The 22,057-nt window shown below is 37.6% G+C and overlaps 1 protein-coding gene across 1 annotated transcript in view; it reads right to left on the bottom strand.

Annotated features, from left to right (window-relative positions):
• The window catches only part of STX8 (syntaxin 8), a 231,449-nt gene that overhangs the window by 91,961 nt on the left and 117,431 nt on the right, over nt 1-22,057 (bottom strand). The window contains exon 7 of the mRNA XM_019755240.2: nt 1,875-1,976. Coding sequence (XP_019610799.1) covers nt 1,875-1,976 — 102 coding nt within the window. The remainder of the gene's footprint in view (nt 1-1,874; nt 1,977-22,057) is intronic.

Genomic DNA, 22,057 nt, shown 5'->3' with positions numbered 1-22,057 from the left:
GATCACTTAGCACATGAGCACAGGAAGGTTGTCACTGAATTGGGAAGACTCTTCCTACTTTGGACATATAGTGATAATGACTAATATTTGCCCACTGCTTACTATATGCCAAATACTCTTCTAAGTGCTATGTATCTAATCTCTATATCTGCACCTATATTACCTATATAAATGTCATCCATAACTGTATCTTTATCTATATTAATTTATTTATTCCTTACAACAACCCTCTTGTTGCCATTTCAAAGATGAGAAAACTGAGGCAAAGGGAAGTTTGGGCTTTGCCAAGGTCACACAGCTGGTGAGTGGTGAAGATTGGATGCCATTCTAGAGACTACGATCCATTACACTCTAGGGCCTCCCCACAGAAATATGGAAATTCAGGAAAGATGGCCAGCATTAGACACTGTACATGCTTTCTACAATTTAATTTTGATAACTAGGTTGTCCACTTTTTTACAGCTGAGGAAACTAAGGTTCAGCAAGGGTAAGTTTATATTGAAATCAAAGATAATACGAAAGGGAGGTGGCAGTGAACCCATATCTCTCTGTCTCCCAAGTTTTAGGACCTGGTGCAAAGAACAACGACCCTGTGGACAGAAGTGATGTGAGAAGGTTGGGAAAGCAAAATCAAGGAGTCTCTGCTTCTGGCAGGAAGAAGGAAGCACACGCCTGCAGGAGCAGACAGTACAGAGCGGGTTGGTATCTGACGGGTGAAAACTGGGACAGCAGAGCAGGTGATAAAAGGGAAGCAGCAGGCCCTTCAGAGCTCCACTTCCTCCAGGGTTCTGGGGTCCCTATCTGCCCAGTTCTCTCTCCCTGTGTTGTCCTAGACTTCTATTTAAACACAGGCAGGCAGGGAGGTGATGCTTCTCAAGCTGTACGTCTCAGGTGACCCTCGCACAGAGGTCCTTGTTCTAGAACTATACAGATCAGAGGGAATCCATTATACGAGTAGTTTTCATACTGAAAGGGGTACAAGTTAGGCAAAGCATGGGCTCCGATCGCTAGTTTGTGTGTGTGTGTGTGTGTGCATTGTTGTTGTTATTGCATTTCCATTTGTAACAAAAGTATTAGCTTTATAAACGTGGGGCAGCTTTGTGAGATGAACCACCATAACAGCCACCATGATTGTTACTACCATCCCCACCACTTACCATCACTTACCTTGGAAAGGCACTGGGCACAGGCAATATGTAATTTAAACCTCACAAAAATCTGCCTCAGAGCTCCTGCAGAACAGCGAGTACCTACACCAGAACTGTTTGGCGTACTTGTTAAACAAGGAACAGTCTTGAACGCCAGCCCAATCCTACTCAATCAGAACCTCTGGGAACCAGCATTTTAAGAATCACTCCAGGTGATTCTTGGCATGTGACTCCCCATTTGATGTACCAGGTATTACAGAGTAAAGTGACTGCCAAAGGTAACATCACCAAATGTAGGATTTGAACTCCCTCAGAATTCAGAACCTGGGCTCTTAACTGCTCTGGAGTTTAAGCTTCAACAACTAAGCTTGTCATTAAAAGACAGCACAACAGTAAGCGAAGTGGCCTTTACAACCCAGATGTACCACCACCAATCTGCATAATGTCATGTCATTTCCCAAACTATTATTCTCTATAAGCATACAGAAAGGTTTCTTATTTTAAATTAAATAATAATAATAATAATACATTATACTTCCCCTGAAAGCATAACAATTCATTTCAAGACATGGGTATCTTTTAGCAATTTCAATGCTTCATCAAATGGGTCTGCCTATTTTTAGAAGAGCAACCAATCCCTGCAGTAATGAGACAAACATGGGAAACTCAAAGCAGAGTGAACCGCGGGCGATGAGGCCGGCAGAACCTTGACTATAGCTCTCTTACCACAAGACGTTGACTTCCTGTCCACCATAGTCACACGCCGGGTTTCAGTGCGAAGTTTCTCATCTGTGTTCTCCACCAGGTTGGCAAGATCATCAATTATCTCTAGAAAGGAAAACAAAGGTGCACGGTTAATGCCCCCACATACTCTGCTTCACATCAAAGTATCAGAGCTGCGGTGGTCCTTCCCAGGAACAGTTCACCATGCTTGGGACCTCCTGTGTGTTCTTTCAAAACTGCCATTCTGATTCAAAAAGGGGTGTGTGTGTGTGTGTGTGAGGGGAATAGTAGTAGTAAAGAAAACAGACTGGTTTAACACAATTCCAGGAGACAGAAGAGAAATGTCAAAATTCAGGGGAAAGAAAGCATGGCTCAACAAGTTTATGGCCAGCCAAGCTGTCACTCAAGTTTATAAAGGTGACAGACAGTATAGACTTCAGGGACTACCAGGGTCCTTCTTAGGAAAACTACGTGATGAAATCTAGCCAACCAAGAGGTGGACACAAATAAAGAAGTCTAGAATGCAGAAGCCAGAGACCATGGCGTAAGAGACGATGATGAGAACAGAAGAAAGGTAGATGAATGTTATAAACAGTGAAGACGTAATTACAGCTGAAAACCAGGAAGCAGTTGGAGTGGGGGGTTGAGGAGAGGAAGGTAAAAAGACATTGAAAGAGCTAATTTCTTCATCACTCACAGCAGAGCCATATTAACCTGTGAAAAAGTAAAACACAGAAACTTATAGCTTTATAAAATCACCAAAGCATCAGTGTTTCATGCAATTTTTTTTTGTTAACTTTAGATGGATCTTCGAGTAATTATTATCTCTTATAAAGAATCCTTTATGTAAGGTTTATCTTTTTTTATACTAATCTTTTAAAAGTGAAATTAAGCACTTACCATTTAAAATAGCATATATAGTATGATCCTAATTATGTGAAATTATCTGTCTATCTTTTTATATGTATAAACCTATAAAGACATTTCTGGATGATGTTAACATAATGTTAATAATGATTATTTCTAGGTCGTGGGTTCCTGGGTAATCTTCCTTGTGTTTTCTGTATTGTTTGAATTTCTTATAGTTGAGTATATATTATTTTTTTCAACTTTGATTCTCCTTTCCTCCTTCCTTCCCTCTCTTCCTCTTTTTTTAGTGATTGCTTTCGAGATGCATTGTCTAATACCTGTCACCATTTTCCTTAAGAATTAAATAAAACAAAAAGAAAGTTCCTGGAATGATGTTTGAGCTGAATTTTGAAGCTGTATGGGTGAAGAAGCAGGAAAAGGTGATCCATGCAAAAAGAATAGCCTGTAAAAGGCACAGAAGAGCTCGATGCTCTTTCTAACTTCCTGCAGCACCTCCTACAACCTCGTTTTACTTACAGACCCTTATACTTTTGTATTCTAATTATTTGTTTGCATGTCTTTCTCTTACAGAAAGAGTACAACAGAAAATAACTTTTATTCATCTCGTATCTCCCACCCCTAGGAGAGTGCCTGGTACACAGCAAGATAAAAAAAATACTAAGAGATAAAGGCAACGAATGAATGGAGTTTAAAAGATAAAAGCATTGACTAATTTCAAAGCACTTTGCTTGCTCCTTGGAAAAGTGGATCTAAGCCAAGTTCATCAAATATTATTTATGTAACACATGTCTAGAAAATCTTTCACTGTTATTTAACAATTCATTCATAACTCTCTATTCCCTTGTATTTAATGACATACTCTCTCCTAGTTTTCCTTCCAATTATCTATAAGCTCTATATAGGTTCTCCTCCTCCTCTAAAATGCTGGAGATCCCAGGAGTCCTGTATATTTTTTTCTCTATGATACTACCATGGTGATTTTATATACCTTTTAGTTCAACCATATTTAAATTAAAAACCTGAAAATTCTCTGCTCTACATAGCTCTCCAACATTCTTGACACACAGAGCCAACTGCCTACTGCTTAGCTCTCTACCTGGAAATTCCTACAAACATCTGACTCTCAAGGTCTCTAAAACTCAACTCTCACTTTCCTCAAATAATGGCACCACCCTTCACTTGCTTGCCCAAGATCAAAATCTTAAGAGTCACTTGACCTCCCTTCCCCGTCCCCTTCATTGGACATTCCATTTGTTCGCCACTCTGGTTGATTTTCCCTCCCCAGTATCTCTCAATCCCACCATTTCTCTTAAACTCTGTTAAAAAGATCTCACAAAATTTTTCCAGTGTTTCTAAGACAATGTCCTAATTTACTTCCCGTTTCTACTCCTGAATCCTTTCAATTCATTCTCCATACTGTAGCCAGGGACATACTTTTTCATATTTTAATTAATTAAAATTTAAATAGCCACACATGGCTGGTGACTCTTATATTGAACAACAAAGCTCTAAGCCATCACTTTTTTTTAGAAAAGGAAAGAAAACCAAAACTTACACCCACACTCACCACCACCACCACTGAGAGTTTAAAAAAATAAAAAATCAATAGAGGGAATAAAACTAAATAGTAAAAATGCACGACTCACTCAACAGAAGGCAGAAAGGAGGTATAGCAAACAGAAAACTGACAGGACAAAAAGAACATAAATATCTACATGGCAGACTTAAACCCAACTATAGTAGTAGTCAATTAAATATAAATGGACAAACTGCTCTGGAAAAGGCACAGAATGTCAGGAAAGGTTTTTTTTAAAAAGACAACACAACTATATGCTTTCACAAGAAACTCGCTTTAAACATAAATCATAGAAAGTGTTTGCATGGGGAAGCTGGCATGGTTTTATTAACATCAGATCAGATAGACTTCAGGCCGAGGAGTCTGACCAGAGATAAAAAGGAACTTTTCATCATGATTAAAGAACACATGTGTCAAAAACGGAAAAATCCCCAATATTTCACTATCTAGGAAGCCACCTCTAAATAACCCACGGGACAAAAATCAAATCATGAGAGAAAGCAGAAAAAGTTGCGAACTGAGTGATAATGACAATCCAAAATAAAAAAAGTTTGTAGAACGCAACTAAAGCAGTGCTTAGAGGAAAGTGTATCGCTTTAAACACGTATTAGAAAAGAAGAACGATATAAAAACCAATGATCAGACTAAAGGAGATAATCAATGATCATTTCAATAAATGCATAAAGGATCTGACAAAATTCAGTTGTTCATTCACGTTACAAATTCTCAACAAACTAGGGATGAAAGGCAGCTTCTTCAACCTGACGAAGGACAGCTATGAAAAACTCAGAGCTGACATCGTACTTAACGGGAAACGTTGAACGCTTTTTCTCTAAGATCGGGAACAAGGCAAAACTAACTGCTCTGATGACTTCTGTTGAACATTTTAGTAGAAGTCCCACACTGTTTAGTAAGAAAAAAGAAGGCAAAAAAGTTTTTAAAGGAAAATGTAAATATGTATATTTGTAAATATGAATATCTGACATGATTGTGTACGTAGAATACTCTATGGGCTCTATTTTAAAACTACTAGAATAAGTGAATTTAACAAATCTGCAGATACAAAGTCAATTATAAAGAGCAATATATTTCCATATACTTGTGACAAGCAACTGAAAATGAAAGTAAAAACAATATTATTTAAAATAGCATCAAAAACTACATCAAATACTTAGAAATAAATCTGACAAAAGATGTGCAAGACCTCTATAACAAAAACTATAAAGCATTGTGGGAGAAATTAAAGCCAACCTAAATGAATGGAGAGCTGTACCATGTTCATAGATTGAAAGACTCAATATTTTAAAGTTATATGTTCATTCTCTTCAATTGATCTATAGATTCAATGCAATCCCAATCAAACTCCTAGCAGGCTTTTAAAATGAAATTGGCAAGCCAATTCTAAAATATACATGGAATGCACATGTTTAGAATTACCAAAATAATTCTGACAAAGAAAAAACTAAAGGTGGAGGTATTATATTACCAAAATTCAAGGTTTATTACAAATATATAATAATCAAGATACTGTGATACTGGAATAAGTATTGACAAATTGATCAATGCATCAAAACAAGAGCCCAGAGAGACTGCACACTCAGTTAATTCTCAACAAACTTGTCAATAATAACAAAATCAGTCAAATAGGAAAAGAATAGCCTTTTCAATAAATAATGCTGGGAAAACTGGATGTCTGTATGGAGAAATAAAAAGAATCTTTATCCTTTCCTCCCACTATACACACAAATTAACTTGAGATGGTGCATAGATCTAACTGTAAAACCTGGAATTGTAAAGCTTCTAGAAAAAACAACAACAAAATCTTCATGACCTTAGATGAGCAAAAATTCTTGGACAGAACATAAAAAGTCTGTCCACGAAAGACAAGAAACTGGTCAACTGGACTGCATGAAAATAAAAATTTTCTGCTCATTCAAAGATATCACTACCAAACTTAATAAGCAAACCACAGACTGTTAAATATTTACAGCTCACATATCTAACGATTTGTATCTAGAATATGTAAAGAACTCCTATATATTAACAATAGAAAGGCAATATAATTTTAAAATAGGCAAAAGATCTGAACAGATGTTTTGTAAAAGAAGATACACAAATGGCTAAGAAAGCACATGGAAAGGAACTCAACATCAATAGTCATTAGGGAAATGCAAATTTAAACCACAATAGGTACCACTTCACACCTACCGAAAGGCTAAAATTAAAGACTGACAATACTAATTATTGGGGAAGATCTGGTACAAAGGTAATTGTACAAGTGTTTGTCAGTTTAATCGAGTTAACCATATATCTACTATGACCCAGAAATTTTACTCCGAGATATTTACCAAACAAAAATAAAAACAGATTAAAAAAAAAAAATACACACACACACCAGCCTTATTCATTAGAACCCAAATATCCACCGATAGGAGAATGAATAAGAAAATTCCATTCCAGACAATGGAATACTATTCAACAATAAAAACAACTGTATAAATCTCAGAAGCATTTTGTGGATTAAAATTAAAAAAATAAAATCAATATACACTTCACGATTCCATTTATATGCAGTATAAAGATAAACTTAATCTACTGCATAGAAACCAGAAAGTAGTTACCTCCTGGGGGGGGTGGAGGGGTGGAAGGATTGACTAGAAAGGGACATGAGAGAATTTTCTGGATGATGGAAATGTTCTAAATAGTCACACAAATGTATACAGTTGTCAAAACACATAGAACTGAACACCAAAGATTTGTGTATTTTATTGTATGCAAATTATACCTCAATTAAAAATGTAAGTCTGAAAAAAATTTAAAAGTTTACAATATTATGATTCTCCTAAGATTTTCCAGGGAGGAAGCAAAGAAGGCAGGCAGGCCTACATGCACACATGCTAGAAAGACAAAGCAAATGACCTAGAAGAACAAAATTTTAGAGCAGCAAGAAGTCATGGGATCATCTTGGGTTTCCCTTCCTTTCACAATACCCCTGGTAGTGGGATGGTTAACCTTTTGTTGAACACTCCCAGCGACTAGTAACGTGGAAACTCATGAGAAAATCAGTTCCACAGCTGCGCTGGAGGGTGACTAATTATTACAAGGTTCTGTATATTGAGCTGAAAATCTGCCTCCTTTCAACTTAGTTATTTCTAGAACAACACAATTCCACTATTCTTTCTTCCACAAGGCAATTCTCTGCACATACCTCTGTAGCCTCCTCTTCTAGACTAAAGACACTTAGCTCCAGCCATTAGCAGATCCTCAAAGAAAGCAATTTCTAGATCTTATGACATCTTGGCGCTTTGGGCACAGTATTCATCCTAAAATGTGATGTAAGGCTCCAGATACATTGTTTTGCTTCTGTCACTATAAGTCAAGTGCAAAAAATTCCTTGTCTGACACTATGTCAGCTGTTACATATTAACCGGGTTTCTAGCTAGATTTCTTTCTAAATTTGTAAATATTCACAACTTAGAGGTAAATAAAAATTTTGTAGCAGATTAGTTCAGCAAAAAATCAGTAGTCAACACTGAAGGGGTTAATGTTTTAATATCAGACTAAATGCAAAGTTTTTCATTTTGGTTGGTAAACCTTTTCTGATTACTAGTTTTTTTGTGTGTTTTTTTCTCAACAACTCTATTTTTAAATTATGAGAGTTATTTAATTGCAGTTTATAAATGGGAGGGGGGGAAGTAACAAATTATCCAAACACCCCAGTAATCACTTCTGTGTTCCCCTCTAAGACTTGACATAAACATATATATTTTTGTATAATTGCAATACAAAATTTTCGTTCACTTAAATAAACATTCATTAAAACTAGCCCATTGTGAAACACTTAGAACGCTTCTCTATTTCTACACAATGAGTCAATGCATTCTTTCCTCCATTATCATTTTCCTTCTTTTGTATCATTTCCTTAAGTTAACGAAGTGTGATTATGACTGCTGCATGGAATTAGAAACATATTGCCAAATCAGTTTTTAAAGGTTTATACTGCCACTCTTGGTTAGTTTGATAGAATTACTCCACTTGTCAGTCATTGACCTGAAAAGAAGTTTTCCCAGGGCAGGGAGGCTGGGGGAATCCCCACCCTGCAGCCCACTGGCCTCTAAGGTGGGAATTCCCCTAACCACAGTCTATTATGAGCAAATTAAACACAGGTTTCAGAGCACAGGTTGAGAAACAACCAGCTGACTCTTTCAGATTCCTGACAGTCCAGCCTCCAAAGAGGAACTGATATTTAGCTTCCTGGTAAGTATTTGCATTCGGTTTCCAGGAGAAGCTTATATTTTAATCATGTGATAATTTGAGACACTAAGTGCCACTCCAACACAGAATGGGAAAAATGGACAATGTAAAGCATGATGCAAACGTAACAGAAATCAAAAGCAGCAACAAATACTATATGGTATCAAACTATGACTCCAATTATATTTATTTTTTTCTACTCCCAATTACAGTCTCAATAAATTCCACACAAAGGCAGAAAGTGTGCTGTATATTTTCAGGTAAGTTTGGTGCATTTTTGTATTCATAATGGATGCTGGCAGTTGTAAAATCATTATGTTATGCCTTTTGCTTATATTTCTAATAACATTTGAAGACAAATGTTAAAAAAAAAAAAGCAAACAGTGAATAAAGAGCTTTTCTTCAGGGTATTAGTTTACCTCCCTCTATCCCCTGTAATGGAAACTAAAAATGAGGTGGGGGGTTGACCTTTAGGAAAAAGGGTCAAATATATTACAGAAGACCAATCTGTGACTCAGCAAAGGAAAAGCAATAACTTACGTAGGGCACGGCAGTTGGTGGGAAACTCCACACCCCAAGCAGAGCCTCTGGGAAGCACTCAGGCTTTGAAGGCCTAGGAGAAATCCCCTTGGCCACACCTGCTCGCATCTTAAGCAGGGGCAGGTGGGCCAGGCGAGGCAGAAAGCACAGGCTCCTGTCCTTCTTCCTCCCTGCTATGGACCCAGGACTTTTGTTCTTCCTTCATCCGGGCCTGACCTACCCAGATACATCGTTTTGCTTGTGTTACTGTAAGAAAGTCAAGTGCCAAAAATTCCTTGTCTGACACTAAATATGTCAGTTGTTATATATTAACTGGGTTTCTAGATAGATTTCTTTCTAAATTTTTATAAATATTCATAACTTAGAGATAAATAGACAGCACCCTTCCCAGCTCCTAACAAGAGGCAGACACCGATCTCTGTGTATGAAGACGGGCACACAAACAGGTGTAAATAAAGAGCTCAGAATGAGGGAGCATCTGAGGAGTGTTTGAGGAAACGTCCTCGCCCCTTCCCTTGCCCATTCTGCCCTAGAAAATACAATTCCTTCCAGAATCTGAGAAACTAGTTTCTTCTTTAAAAAAACAAACAAACAAACAACCAAGATTTAAGAGGCCACTAAATCAGTGCAACCAGAACAGGGAGCCACAGTGAGAGAACAACTTAAACACTGTATCCAGATAGACACACACTGTCAAATTAAAAACCACAAGGAAGGCAGTTAAACAGATTGTGATCTAAATAAGAGATTTAGAAAACAAGCTTGAATTATCTCCCAGAAGTCACAGAAAAAGGTCACAGAGGACAAAATATTGGTAAATGAAAAAAACAAGAGACAGGGATCAAAGATCCAGGAACATAGAAACAATAACCAAATAAAAAAATTTTCTTTGAGTTGAAAAAACACTTGAGCCTTAATGTGAAAAAACTCAATGAGTTCAGAATAACAATAATGAAAAAGTTCTAGAAATACCTCGTGAAATTTCTGAATTTCAGAATAAAGAGAGAAAAATGCTGAAGCATCAAATAGTAGGCAAAGAAGAGGGCTTCACGGCTTCTGAAATTAAGAAAATGAAAGAATTAAAGAAAACTCCAAAAAATTCAACTGGCATCAGACTGTTCCTGTGAAACACTAAATATCAGAAGACAGTGGAGTTAAAAAGGTGAGGGACAAAGGCTGTGACGTAAGGCTTCAAAAATCTAGCCACGCTATGGTGGGTGCTCATGGATGAAAGGAAGGCATGGCTGTGCAAGGAGTCAGAAAGCACTCACCCAGCTGGTTAACACAGGGAACGAGGTCATGGAAACAGGCGCACTAACGGAAACAAAACTGTACAAGTGTATGACAGTCAGGTTCTTAGAACATCATGCAAAGGTAACCACTCACTTCTGTTTGGGGCTCCTGAAGCCAGCACATGGCTTTGGCCAGAGCCTCATCGAGCTATCATTGAATCATTTTTAAATTTGTATTTACTCTTGCTGTGTTGCAGTGAAGTTTGTGATGCCCTTCACAGCGCCAGAGTATTTCCCCAAATTCCTAACTGCCTGCCCATCTTTAACCTTGGTGTTTGCAAAAGCACCTGGAGCTGCCACAAAACATGTTTTAAAATCCAGCGAGATCATCTTCATACATGTCTTCATGAAAAAAAGGAGCAATATCACTTGGACCCTTTTGTCAGCCATTATAGCTCCAAACTGCCTGGGCACAAAATGAGTGGCAGAAAGACAGACCAATGCAGTAACTAACATAACACATTCAATTTAGGGGGCTAAATGGCTGAGAGCTTTGCCCATGCTGCTCTAATACTCACTGCCTGAGGGTGTAACCTGCTGGACTAGCTTCCATTTGCAGAAAGCATGCTGCAGTAGTCGGAGCTAGAGAAAAATATAAATGATCAGGGTGTTGAAATGAACTGTTATATATGCATTATGTATGTGTATGTGTATACAGATATATTGATATATGTATATATACATGTATATATACATATACAAATGTGTACATATATGCATCTTAGGAAATATAATATTTTATATTATACATTATTTTTCTGAGAGATACATGTATCTTAGACAAACATTTCAGAGACAAATATCATTATAACACCCCCCAAAGTATGTGTGTATACCACTCAGGTACCAATCCTGGAAAAAAAAAAGTTACTTAAAGAAGTATTTTCAGATGATGAAGAAATGAATGGAAAAAAGAGAAATCAAGATTGGTCATCATGATATAATAATATAAAATGTAAAATAAATCATGGTAAGTAATGAATCAATGAAACACAAATTTAAATATTGTTGTGAAACTGTTAAAATTAACTTTTTTGTTGTGAAATATAATTCATATACAGAAAAGCACATGTACAGAAAATATATGTACAGTTCAATGAATTATTACAGAGTGAATACCCATTTAATTATCACCTAGGTCAAGAAAAAGGAAGCTGTGAGAACCTCAACACCCTTCTTCTCCCTCCCCTTTCACTCCTCCCCGAGCTCGCAACTAATCACTACCTTCTCCCTCTTCCCCTAAAGCAACTACCATTCTGATTTTTATATAATCACTTCTCTGCCTTTCTGTATAGTTTTATTACCCACAGGAGTCAAAGATTCACAGCATTTTGCAACCACCTATGTCATAATTGATTCTTCGAAGATCATCAACTGATGTTAAAGCAACTGGGTGAAGGGTTGTTAGGAACCAGCATATTCATTGTCTCAAAGTATCTCCGCATGGATTCCTTCTTAGTTAAAGGGGGGAGAGAAGGGAGGAGGTACGTTTACAATGAAGAAATATGGCAGATATCCCCTTAACCAACTGAGTAAATGTATCAGCAATAATGGGACAAAGTGTCATTTTAGATCTCATGTAATGAATGAAATGAAAAGTATACAACTAATACTTATGTGGTCTTTTCACCAAAAATATTTTATTTAAATCTAATCATAAGGAAATACTCAGACAAATCCACACTGTGGGAAATCCTATAACACAACTGGTATGAACGCTTTAAAAATGTCAATGGCATAAAAAGGCAGTGGGAGATGTTCTAAATTAAAGGACATTAAAAAGACATAACAAATAAATGCAATCTTCAATCTCTGACTGAATGCTGGAGTGACCCCTCAAAAAATAAAGTAATTAAAGGACATCATTGGGGCAATTGGAGAAATTTAAATATGGACTCCATTGTAAACAATATTACCATATCAAAATTAAGTTTCTTGGATATGCTAATGATCTTGTAGTTACATAGGACGACATGACAGTGTAGGAGATACATGTTGAAGTATTTTGGAGACACCCTCACCTTACTTTCAAATGGTTTACTGCAAAAAAAGTATACATATACAAAGAAAGCAAAAACAAAGGGCATACCTTCAACTTTTCTATAGATTTAAAAAAATAACTTTAAATAAAAAGCCAAAAGAAAAAATATATCACAGACTCAGGTTGGGTTAAAGAAAAAGAAAAGTAACTAGTAAATATAGGTGGGAAGTGCACAGCTGAAAGGGACAACTGAAGCCCCAAATTTCAGGCTGAAGGAACAAAAAGGGAGACCTAAGAGACCACAAAGTACTAAGAAGATCATGGAGAGGGAGGAGCTTAGGAAAGAAACCCATTAAAGTTGTTTATAAACTCCTGGACTCCTCTGAACTGTGTACGGAGATGAACTACAGGGCAGAAAACCATCCACTCCCAGATTGGCCACTGACTGGCATACTTATGGGACGATCCAAACAGCACTGCAAAAGCTTTGAAAACTTAATTGACACTAGAACCACAACCCACAGAAAGCTAGTTGGAACTTGTGGCCTTAACCCAATCAAATCAAATGCATGCTAAAACAAAAAAGTATCAACATCCCTGTAGGATTTAAAAAGAGCCAGAGTCTTATAACATAATAATCAAAATGTCCAAGATATAATCCAAAATTACTCAGCATATGAACAACCATAAAATCTCAAGATGCATGAGGAAAGACAATCCACAGATGCCAATGCTGATGACACAGTTGTCAGAATTATCTGACAAAGACTTTAATGCAGCTATAATAAAAATGTCCCAACATTCAAGGTGAACACTCCTGAAACAAATGAAAAGACAAAAACTTTCAGCAAGAAAAACAAAAAATATAGTGGAGAACCAAATGCAAATTTTGAAAATGAAAAATACAATAATCAACTTAGAAAACCTCACTGGAAGGGCTCAACAGCAGTATGAAGGTAACAGAGGAAAGATGCAATGAACTGGAAAATAGGTCAATAAAAATTATACTATCTGAACAATAAGGAGAAAAGAGAGTGAGGGGAGGGATTATCATAGCCCAGGGACCTGTGGGAAAATGACAAAAGGTTAAACATATCATCAGAGTCTGAGATGGAGAGGAAAAAAGTATGGGGCAACAAAAATATTTAAGGAAACAATGGCTGGAATTCTCAATTTTGCAGAAAACATAAACCTACACATTCAAGAAGCTCAGCAAACCACAAACAAGATAAACGCAAAGAAATCCATGCCCAGACACATCATACCCAAACTGCTGAACACTAAAGACAAAGAAAAAAAATCTTGAAAACAACCAAAGAAAAATTTGACACATTACTTAAAGGTAAAGACACATTACTTACAGGTGAACAAAGAGTTGAAAGAAAAAGGAAGGGTAACATTTTTAAAGTACTGAAAGAAAAGAACTGTCAACACAGAATTCTATATCCAGTGGAAATATCCTTCAGGAATGAAGGTGGAAGAAAGACAGTGTCAGATGAAGTAACAAGAGAATCTGTTGTCAGCTGACCAAAACAGAAAACTGCTAAGGGAAGTTTTTTCAGACAGAAGGGAAATCATACCACTACGAAATCTGGAACATAAGAAATGAAGGAAGAGCAATAGAAATGGTAAATAGCTGGGTAAATATAATAGGCTGACAAAACAGCATCACTGGAAGGTGTGGAAAGAAAGGTGCTGACCTAGGTTACTTTGGAAATGAGTGGAGTTTGTAAGACTAAAGGCAAAAGGAACTGCACATAAGCACTGTATTCTAGTTGATAAAGTTGTTTTCCACAGGGGTATGACTTAATTCATATACTGCTTATATGCATATTGAAACTGAATAATTAAGGAAATAGGTGATGGATGGTGGGAGCCAACTTCTCACTGTTGCAGTGGGAATTTAAAGGTAATCAAGGGGATGAGGCTAGAATGATCCATGTGGTAATGGATTAGAGTTAGACATCAGTATAAACTCATGTTTAGCTTAACATATAAATATGCGTATACATACAGATTAATAAACATATATGTATTTCAGTGCTTTGTCAACTGAGAAAAAAATTTAAAAAGCAACACCCTCATAGCAATGAGCACACTTAGCACCCAGATCTTAGTTCCTAATACCATTTTCCAATAAAAAGAAATGGCTAATTCTAGGACTGGGGCAGGAAATAGACAAGATGAGCCTGAAGTATCTGGTAATACCAGAAACAAAAGAAGTGCTTTAAAAAACAAACAAAAACCACCAACATTGGTGGGGGTATGTCAAAGTTGCAAACCAGAAGAGCTCTCAATGGCCAAAGCTGGAAGAATTTGAGCAACAAAATAGTTTGGAGTTAGAGCCAAAAGTATAAAATAAATTCATGAGTCTATACTGATATAAAAATATGATTGAATAAATTCATAAATGGGAAAGCAGAGACAAATCTCCCATGCAGAATTCCAAACATTTTATGTAGATACTTGTCTTCAAAGAGAGGGGCGTATTATTCCTCACTCCTTAGGTGTGGGTTGCATGTAGTGACTTCCTTTCAAGGAACGGCATTTGGAAATGAGGAGTGGGGAAGCAGAAACGTTGCAGTGGAGACGCCTGACAAGCACTACCTCGGCCAGGTGATCAAACTTAATGTTAACAGTCACAAATCATGTTGACAGTGTGTACCCTTGACATGATATGGTGAAAATGGCACTTTACCTCTGTGGTCTTTCTCCTAATAACTCATAACTCCAATCTTATGAGAAAAACATCAGACAAAGTCTAGCTGTATAGCATCCTACAAAATACCTGACCAATATCTGCAGTATCATCAAAAACAGAGAGTCCGAGAAACAGCCACAGCCGAGAGGAGCCTAGAGACATGGCAATAAAATGTAATGTGATGTCCTGGATGAGATCCTAAGAAAAAGGACATGAGGTAAAAACTAAAGAAATCTGAATAAACTATGGACTTTAGTTAATAATTACATATCAACATTGTTTCATTAAATGTAAAACATATGCCATGCTAATGTAAGACGTTAGTAACAGAGGAAATTAAGTGTGGAGTGTATGGAAACCCTCTTGTACTATCTTCTCAATCGTTCTGTAAATCTGCAACTGTTCTAAAGAATAAAGTCTATTATAAATTTTTTAGAACCCACAGCTAACATATTTAAAGAGGACACATTAAACATTTTCCCCAAGATCAGGAACAAGGTAAAGATGTCTATTAGTCTCACCACATGCAATCAATGTTTTGGGAAAAATTTAAACAAACCCAGAGTTGGAAAAGTTATACCACCTGATTTCAAAGCTTCCTATAAAGCCACAGCAATCAAGACAGTATGGTATGGACAAAAGATCAATGAACAGAAAAGAATCCAGAAATATAATAGATTCACACATTTGGCCAATTGAATTTCCACTAAAGATATCCATACGATCCTCAGGTTCCATAAGAAATGTCAGCAGGCCTATTTCTCCAGTTTTCTTAGGATCCCTATTTATATGCAAGAGTGAGAACACATTCATGCATTCCCTTGCAGTAAGGGAATGTATGAATTCTCAAGAGGCTCCTGAGAGCAATATACTATTTCTGTTAATCCTTAGGAGAACCTTGTGAGGCAAGTGTTACTAGAGACGAAGCTCAAAGAGGTCAAGTGATTTGCAGTTACACAGCTGGTAAGTGGCAAAGTTGGTCTAAATTGCAATCTGTCTGATTCCAGAGGCTTTTTAAAAAATCACATTCAGAAAGGAAAAAGAAGATATCTGATCAAACATTCCAAGACTGCCTTGTTTGTTCTGTTCTGTTTTGTTTGAAAGATGAGATCATTCAAGTTTCCCCTATAAAATATCTTCTAAACTATTAAGTAAATGTTTATTATTTACTACAATGAACATATTAGTTTAATAAGCCAAATTTATGATCTAGTTGAGTGTTTCTGTATGCTGTGTATACACTTTGTAGTAACTTAGGGCTTTTTTGCATAGTCAGTGGAATTATTTAAATGCTATAAAACTAAAACATAATCTTATTTGTAATTGTTCTAAAAATGTATAGTTGTCACTTGTTGTTATGCTATATCTTGTTGGTCATTATCATGATGATCTAATGTCATGACTGTGGTCAAGAATACAACTTCCAACTGAGCCAACATCATCTGCTAAATTTCCCCCCCATCACAACTGACTATACAAAACCCTGGATAATTTTTATACCTTCATTTCATCACTTAAGCTTCTCAATAGTCTCTCATAAAATATCTAGACCCAAACTATTAGATCTCAGCCCCCTTTGAAAAACAGCCTACATCTCAAATCTAACAGGATCTGTCTCTCTGAGTAATTTCCTTTCTTCTGGGACTCAAGAATGCTAAGAGGAGGTCACAGCCTTGCATTTCCATGTCTGTTCTGGCTACTGAATATTTAGAGCATATTCAAATTCTTAGAACAAAATATATAAGTCCAAAAAGAGAACATGATGAATGGAGAAAGTCTTGAACATTATTTCTGGGTTCTTCCTTTTCGACCTCAACAAAACAGACAAGCTTTTTATGAAACTCATAAAACGGCGTTATTTCTAAGTTAGGGCTTACTCTCCCTCTTTCAAATGAATTTCATATAGACAAAGAATTTTTAAAATAGTTATGATGACGGTAATGCAATTTTAATGCACAGTAATCATTTATTATCTCACCTGATACTCCTGACAATCTTGAAAAGTAGATACGGAAACTGTTGTAGTAGTTTATAGATGTCAAAACAAGCCCACACAGGTTATGTGTTGTCTAAGTGACCCCTCCCCAGCGCCCCTACCCCCAAGTAAGCAATAACACACAAGAAGATTTCAATTCAAAAGCTTTACTCAGTAGCTCATGACTCTTATGTCTCAAATTTCAGGTCTATGTCTAACTCCAGACTAAACATAGTCTGCATTTTTCCCATTCCATAGGAACATCACCTTGGTTTCTCCATATTTCCCTTTCTTATAGAAGACCTCCAATAAAGCCCAGATGGTTGCTTAAGACTTAGGTTCTGAGAGAGTCAGTACCATGACATTTATCAGTCAGAAAGCTGAAACTAATCATGTACTCTTGTGGGTTTTTTTTTTAAAACAGTCACTTGAAGAAGAAACATTTTTTACTCAAGAGAACATTTCTCCTTTACAGAAAAGTTACCTACCCCTTTCCAACTAGTTTTCCTATTCCGGACACATTTGAGGTGTGTTTCTCTATTCTGAAAAGGTGTAAAGGAAAGAAATCTATGCTAACATTTTTCTGAGGCAGATATATTTCAGGCAGGTCTCTTAGAGCCACAGCCCACCCATGTATCTTTGACTTTCTGATTTTACATACATCTTAAATAATCCTTGTGTCTTATTTTACATGTATTTTTAAGCTCTCCAAGCACAGAAAAAAAATCCAAATGCAAAGTACTACATGAAGCGTAGTATAACTAAAAATGGTGGTGGTAGGGGGTCCCATTAAAGAACTGCTGACTTAAACATATCCCAATTTTATAAAATGTATCAACAGACTGATACTTCGCATTATGTTTCATTCCTCTACGCCAGTTACCAATTTATTGCCACTCTACTGACTCTGTACTAATGGGCTGAACGGTAAGCTTCTCTCCTTTGCAGGGAGCGCTCAGTAGGGGGCGCTGGAGAGACAATGCAAGAGGAAAAGGGCCACTTCATGATCAGGTGTGCTAGTGTTTTTTCTTCTTCTGGCTGCTGTGCCTGTCCTAGTGACCATGGGTATGAAAATATCGAGTGGTACTGGGTCCCAGCTGTGAGCCCAGAGCAGTAAACCCCTTAGTGAACACACAGCCTTAGTTTGGTGACCACTTTGCCACAGCCCTCCAGACGCCGACACCCTGCACCATCCTGCCAGTGGGCCAGCTCCCAGGGCCAGGACTCCCACGGTGTGCCCGCATACCAGCCTCTGCCTGTCTTTGGCCCTGGGGGTGTTTCCTGCTCACCAGTCATGGTTGTGGTTCCTCGTCAGTTGGCCTCAGTTCACCTTCACCCCAAGAGCAGTGTTTTCTATGGACCACTAGATCTGGCCCGGGAAACCCAGCGAACTTCTCTGCCATTCACTGGGCTGTGGAAAATTCCACACCTTCTCCAATGAGGTCTGAATCCCAGTTGGGGAGCTCTGTGTCTGGGACATTGGGCGCCGCTGAGTAACTGGGAATGATGTAATAAAAAGAGGAGTACTAAGTAAAAGGGTACTTACTAAAATATATGAGCCCCAACTCACTCCTCCTCCTCCCTGAATGTCTTTCTCCAATAAGCATCCAGAACTCTAGGGGCAGACACCCCCTAGGAAGAGACTGGAGGGTTATTTTCCAGAAACGGACGAGCCCAAAAGAAAAGATGTATACCACACACGCGGATGTTTGAAACTCCTATAATGGCATATTGGGTCTCCCCTCCACTGCTCTAAAGTGAGACCCGTAAGTTAAACTTCAGCCAACACAGTCCTTCCAATCAACTTTTGGTGCCTAGCTTTTAAATATGAGCATTTAGAATCAACAGACATTTGAAAAAACGTTCCAAAACAAACTTTTTTTTTTTTTTTTTTTGAGACATACACACACATAGAGAGCGGTAAGAGAAGACAGTGTATCCAAAAATTGTAACAAAAGGGTAAAAAGGAACTTTCCGAGAACAAGAAAGAGTTCTTGGAAATTAGGATCGCAATAATCGTTCTGATTCTGGATTGTGAAAATGGTTACATGAATCTACATATTTGTGATAAAAGGATATAGAACTACACACATACCAATGTCAAATTCCTGGCTTGATATCATACTATAATAATATAAGATGTAACCATTGAGAGAAACAGGGTGACGGTATATGAGACCACTGTACCACCTTTACAACTGCCTGTGAAATTATTTCCGAATGAAAAGAAAAAACAATTTTTTAAAAGATAAGATAGTGAGAGTGGGAGGGGGAAGGAAAGAATTGGAAGGAAGACAGAGTTGAGGACATCATTTAAGAAATAAAGCAATAAGACAAAGCAATGAAATATGAGAGAAAAAATTTTAATTAAAAGGAGGATTAATTTTTGAGGCCCAATAATGACAACTATACGGAGCTATAACGAGAGAGAAATGAGAAAAATCATGTGGAAATTAACAATAAAATAATACAAGAAAGTTTCCCCAAATTTAAGGACATGAGTTCCCTGATGAAAAGTGAGTATGAGGTGTACAGAGCAATGAATGAAAAAAAGTCACACCCATACCATTGTGAAATTTCAGAACACCAGCGATGGAAGGATTTCAGAAATTTTCAGAGAGAAATGGAATTAAAAATAGCTCATACACAATGGAAATCAGAATGGCAGTCCTTTCAAAAACAACCCTGAAAGCTGGAAGCTAATGGAAGAATGCCTTCAAAATTCTGAGAGAATCGACTCCAACCTAGAATGCAGTCATTCTTTCAATCAAACATGGAGGGAAAATAAAGTAATTTTCAGATGTGGAAACTCTTAAAGTTTTTTTTACCTCCCCTTCACCCTTTTGTTTGGAAGTTCCCGGAGAATGTGTTTCACCAAAAAGGGGAGAGGGAAGAAAGAGGAAGACTTGAGATCCAGAAAACAGGGGATATACATCAAAGAGAGACAAAAGGCATTGAATCCCCAGTGCGATGGTGCAGGGACATCCCTGAGCAGTAAGGCAGTGGCCTGAATACAGTCAGTTCAAATTAAACCAGGGAGATAAAAGACTCCAATCACAAGATGAAACTGACAGACTACTGTTCTGGCCTGAACTGTGCTATCCACCGCCCCACAATTCAAATGTTGAAATCCTAACCCCCAAGGTGATGGTATTAGGAGGCAGGGCCCTTGGGAGGGACTTAAGCCATGAGGGTGGAGCCCTCATGAATGGGATTAATGCCTTATAAAGGAGACCCCACAGAGCTCCCTAACCCCTTCTGCCACATGAGGACACAAGGAGAAATCTGCAGACTGGAGGAGGGCCCTCACCTGACCACCTGGCACCTGGTTCAGACTTCCAGACTCCAAAACTGAGAAATAAATTTCTGTTGTTTATAAGCCTCCCAGTCCGTGCTATTTTGTTATAGCAGCTGGAATGGGCTAGGACAGCTACCAACAGTGTTTATCTATATTGAAAGGAATTTCACAATTCTATCAGAGGGTTTTTTTTTTGGGGGGGAGGGTAAGGGGAGGGAGAGATGAAAAAGTATCAATAAAAAAACAACTAAGCAAATTAAAAAATAAGAAAGAGGCAATTACTGACTTTAAAGGGAAAAGGGTACAGTGAAAAAAACATCTAATTCTAGTACAAACTGTGGCTCGGCCATGAATAACATTTACATAGTCATAATTCCATAAACACTGATTTAACTAAAATGTGTGAGCAATGGGGGGACAGGGGAAGTGTGTATGTACAGGATTGCTGCAGGTTAACTTAACATCTTCCTCAGGAGGAAGTCAACAGAGTCTAAGATTGAAAACATTAAAAAATAGCAGCACATTATTTTGAAATATAAATATTGCACTATAAATATGGACATATAAACCACTGAAAGAATTAGAAGCACTATTTCTCAGGGGAAGGACTTTGAGGTGGGGAGGGTCTGATGGGGAGAATGCCTGCTTCTCCTAAGCCTAAATCTCTCTGATTTTTCAAATTACAGAGATGTGTTCTTTTGATAAAAATTAGTATTTTATTTAAAAAAATTAAATCCAAAGAAGAACTTTAAATGAATAGCACTGCAGGTGAATATGACAAAAAATCATGAATATCTTGGAAACACTGCGGAGGCAATGAAGAACCACTGAAGGGTTTTAGCAAGCAAGGGACATGATCAGAACTGTATTTTACAAATAAAATTATTGAGCTAGAACAAAACAAAGGATGGACTGAAAGAGGGAGAGTTTGAAGGCTTAAAAAATTTTCTAATGGACGCCGTACTGATCTGAGGAACGAGACTCTGGACTCATGTATGGCAGGAAGATCAGACAGGTGTAAGTGGTGGCCTCTACAAAGATGTGTCAATCTTTATCTAGTAGTTCTCTGACAACAAACTAGTCTTTGATACAAGGACGGGAGAGCCAGTCATAAGTACTGTAGTCATTCCTGTAGGATGTCCTCTCATATCCAGATAAAGAACCACCCTGAGTTGTGAATCAGTCTTTCAAGAGATTTCACCCTGTATGGATTATAACCGTGTCCCGAGTAGACCACCCTTGAAAAAGCTGACCATCCCTGTCCTGGACCTCAGAGCCAAGAGGCCAAACCTTGAAAGTAATGATGCTTGGCTAAAACCCGCAAAGCCACACTGACTCACACGTCCTTTCACTCACCAGGGCTCTGGCCTACACATTTAAGAACAGAGACTAAAGAACATCAGGTTAACTTTTCTTTCCCTTCTTTATAACAAGACTACAAAAGGATGTATCAGAGAAAAGGAGGTAGGTAATGCATCTGCATTTCAGGAAGACATATGACAAAAGAACTGAAGCTATTATCTCCTGCAATTAATGAATTAGAAATGTGTTTATTTTCAAAACAGCCTGGCGGGGGTGGTGCCCTATGAAGTTCCAGGAGAACTGGGAATTCTGAGAAATAAACAAGGATATACAAGGAAAAAAAATAACTAAGAGTCATAGCTACCCGAATGTACTCAAGGCCAAGCCACAAATTGGA

Source organism: Rhinolophus sinicus, linkage group LG15 (assembly GCF_036562045.2).
Source record: "Rhinolophus sinicus isolate RSC01 linkage group LG15, ASM3656204v1, whole genome shotgun sequence".
Classification (NCBI taxonomy): domain Eukaryota; kingdom Metazoa; phylum Chordata; class Mammalia; order Chiroptera; family Rhinolophidae; genus Rhinolophus; species Rhinolophus sinicus.
This window is presented reverse-complemented; position numbering and strand designations above follow the sequence as displayed.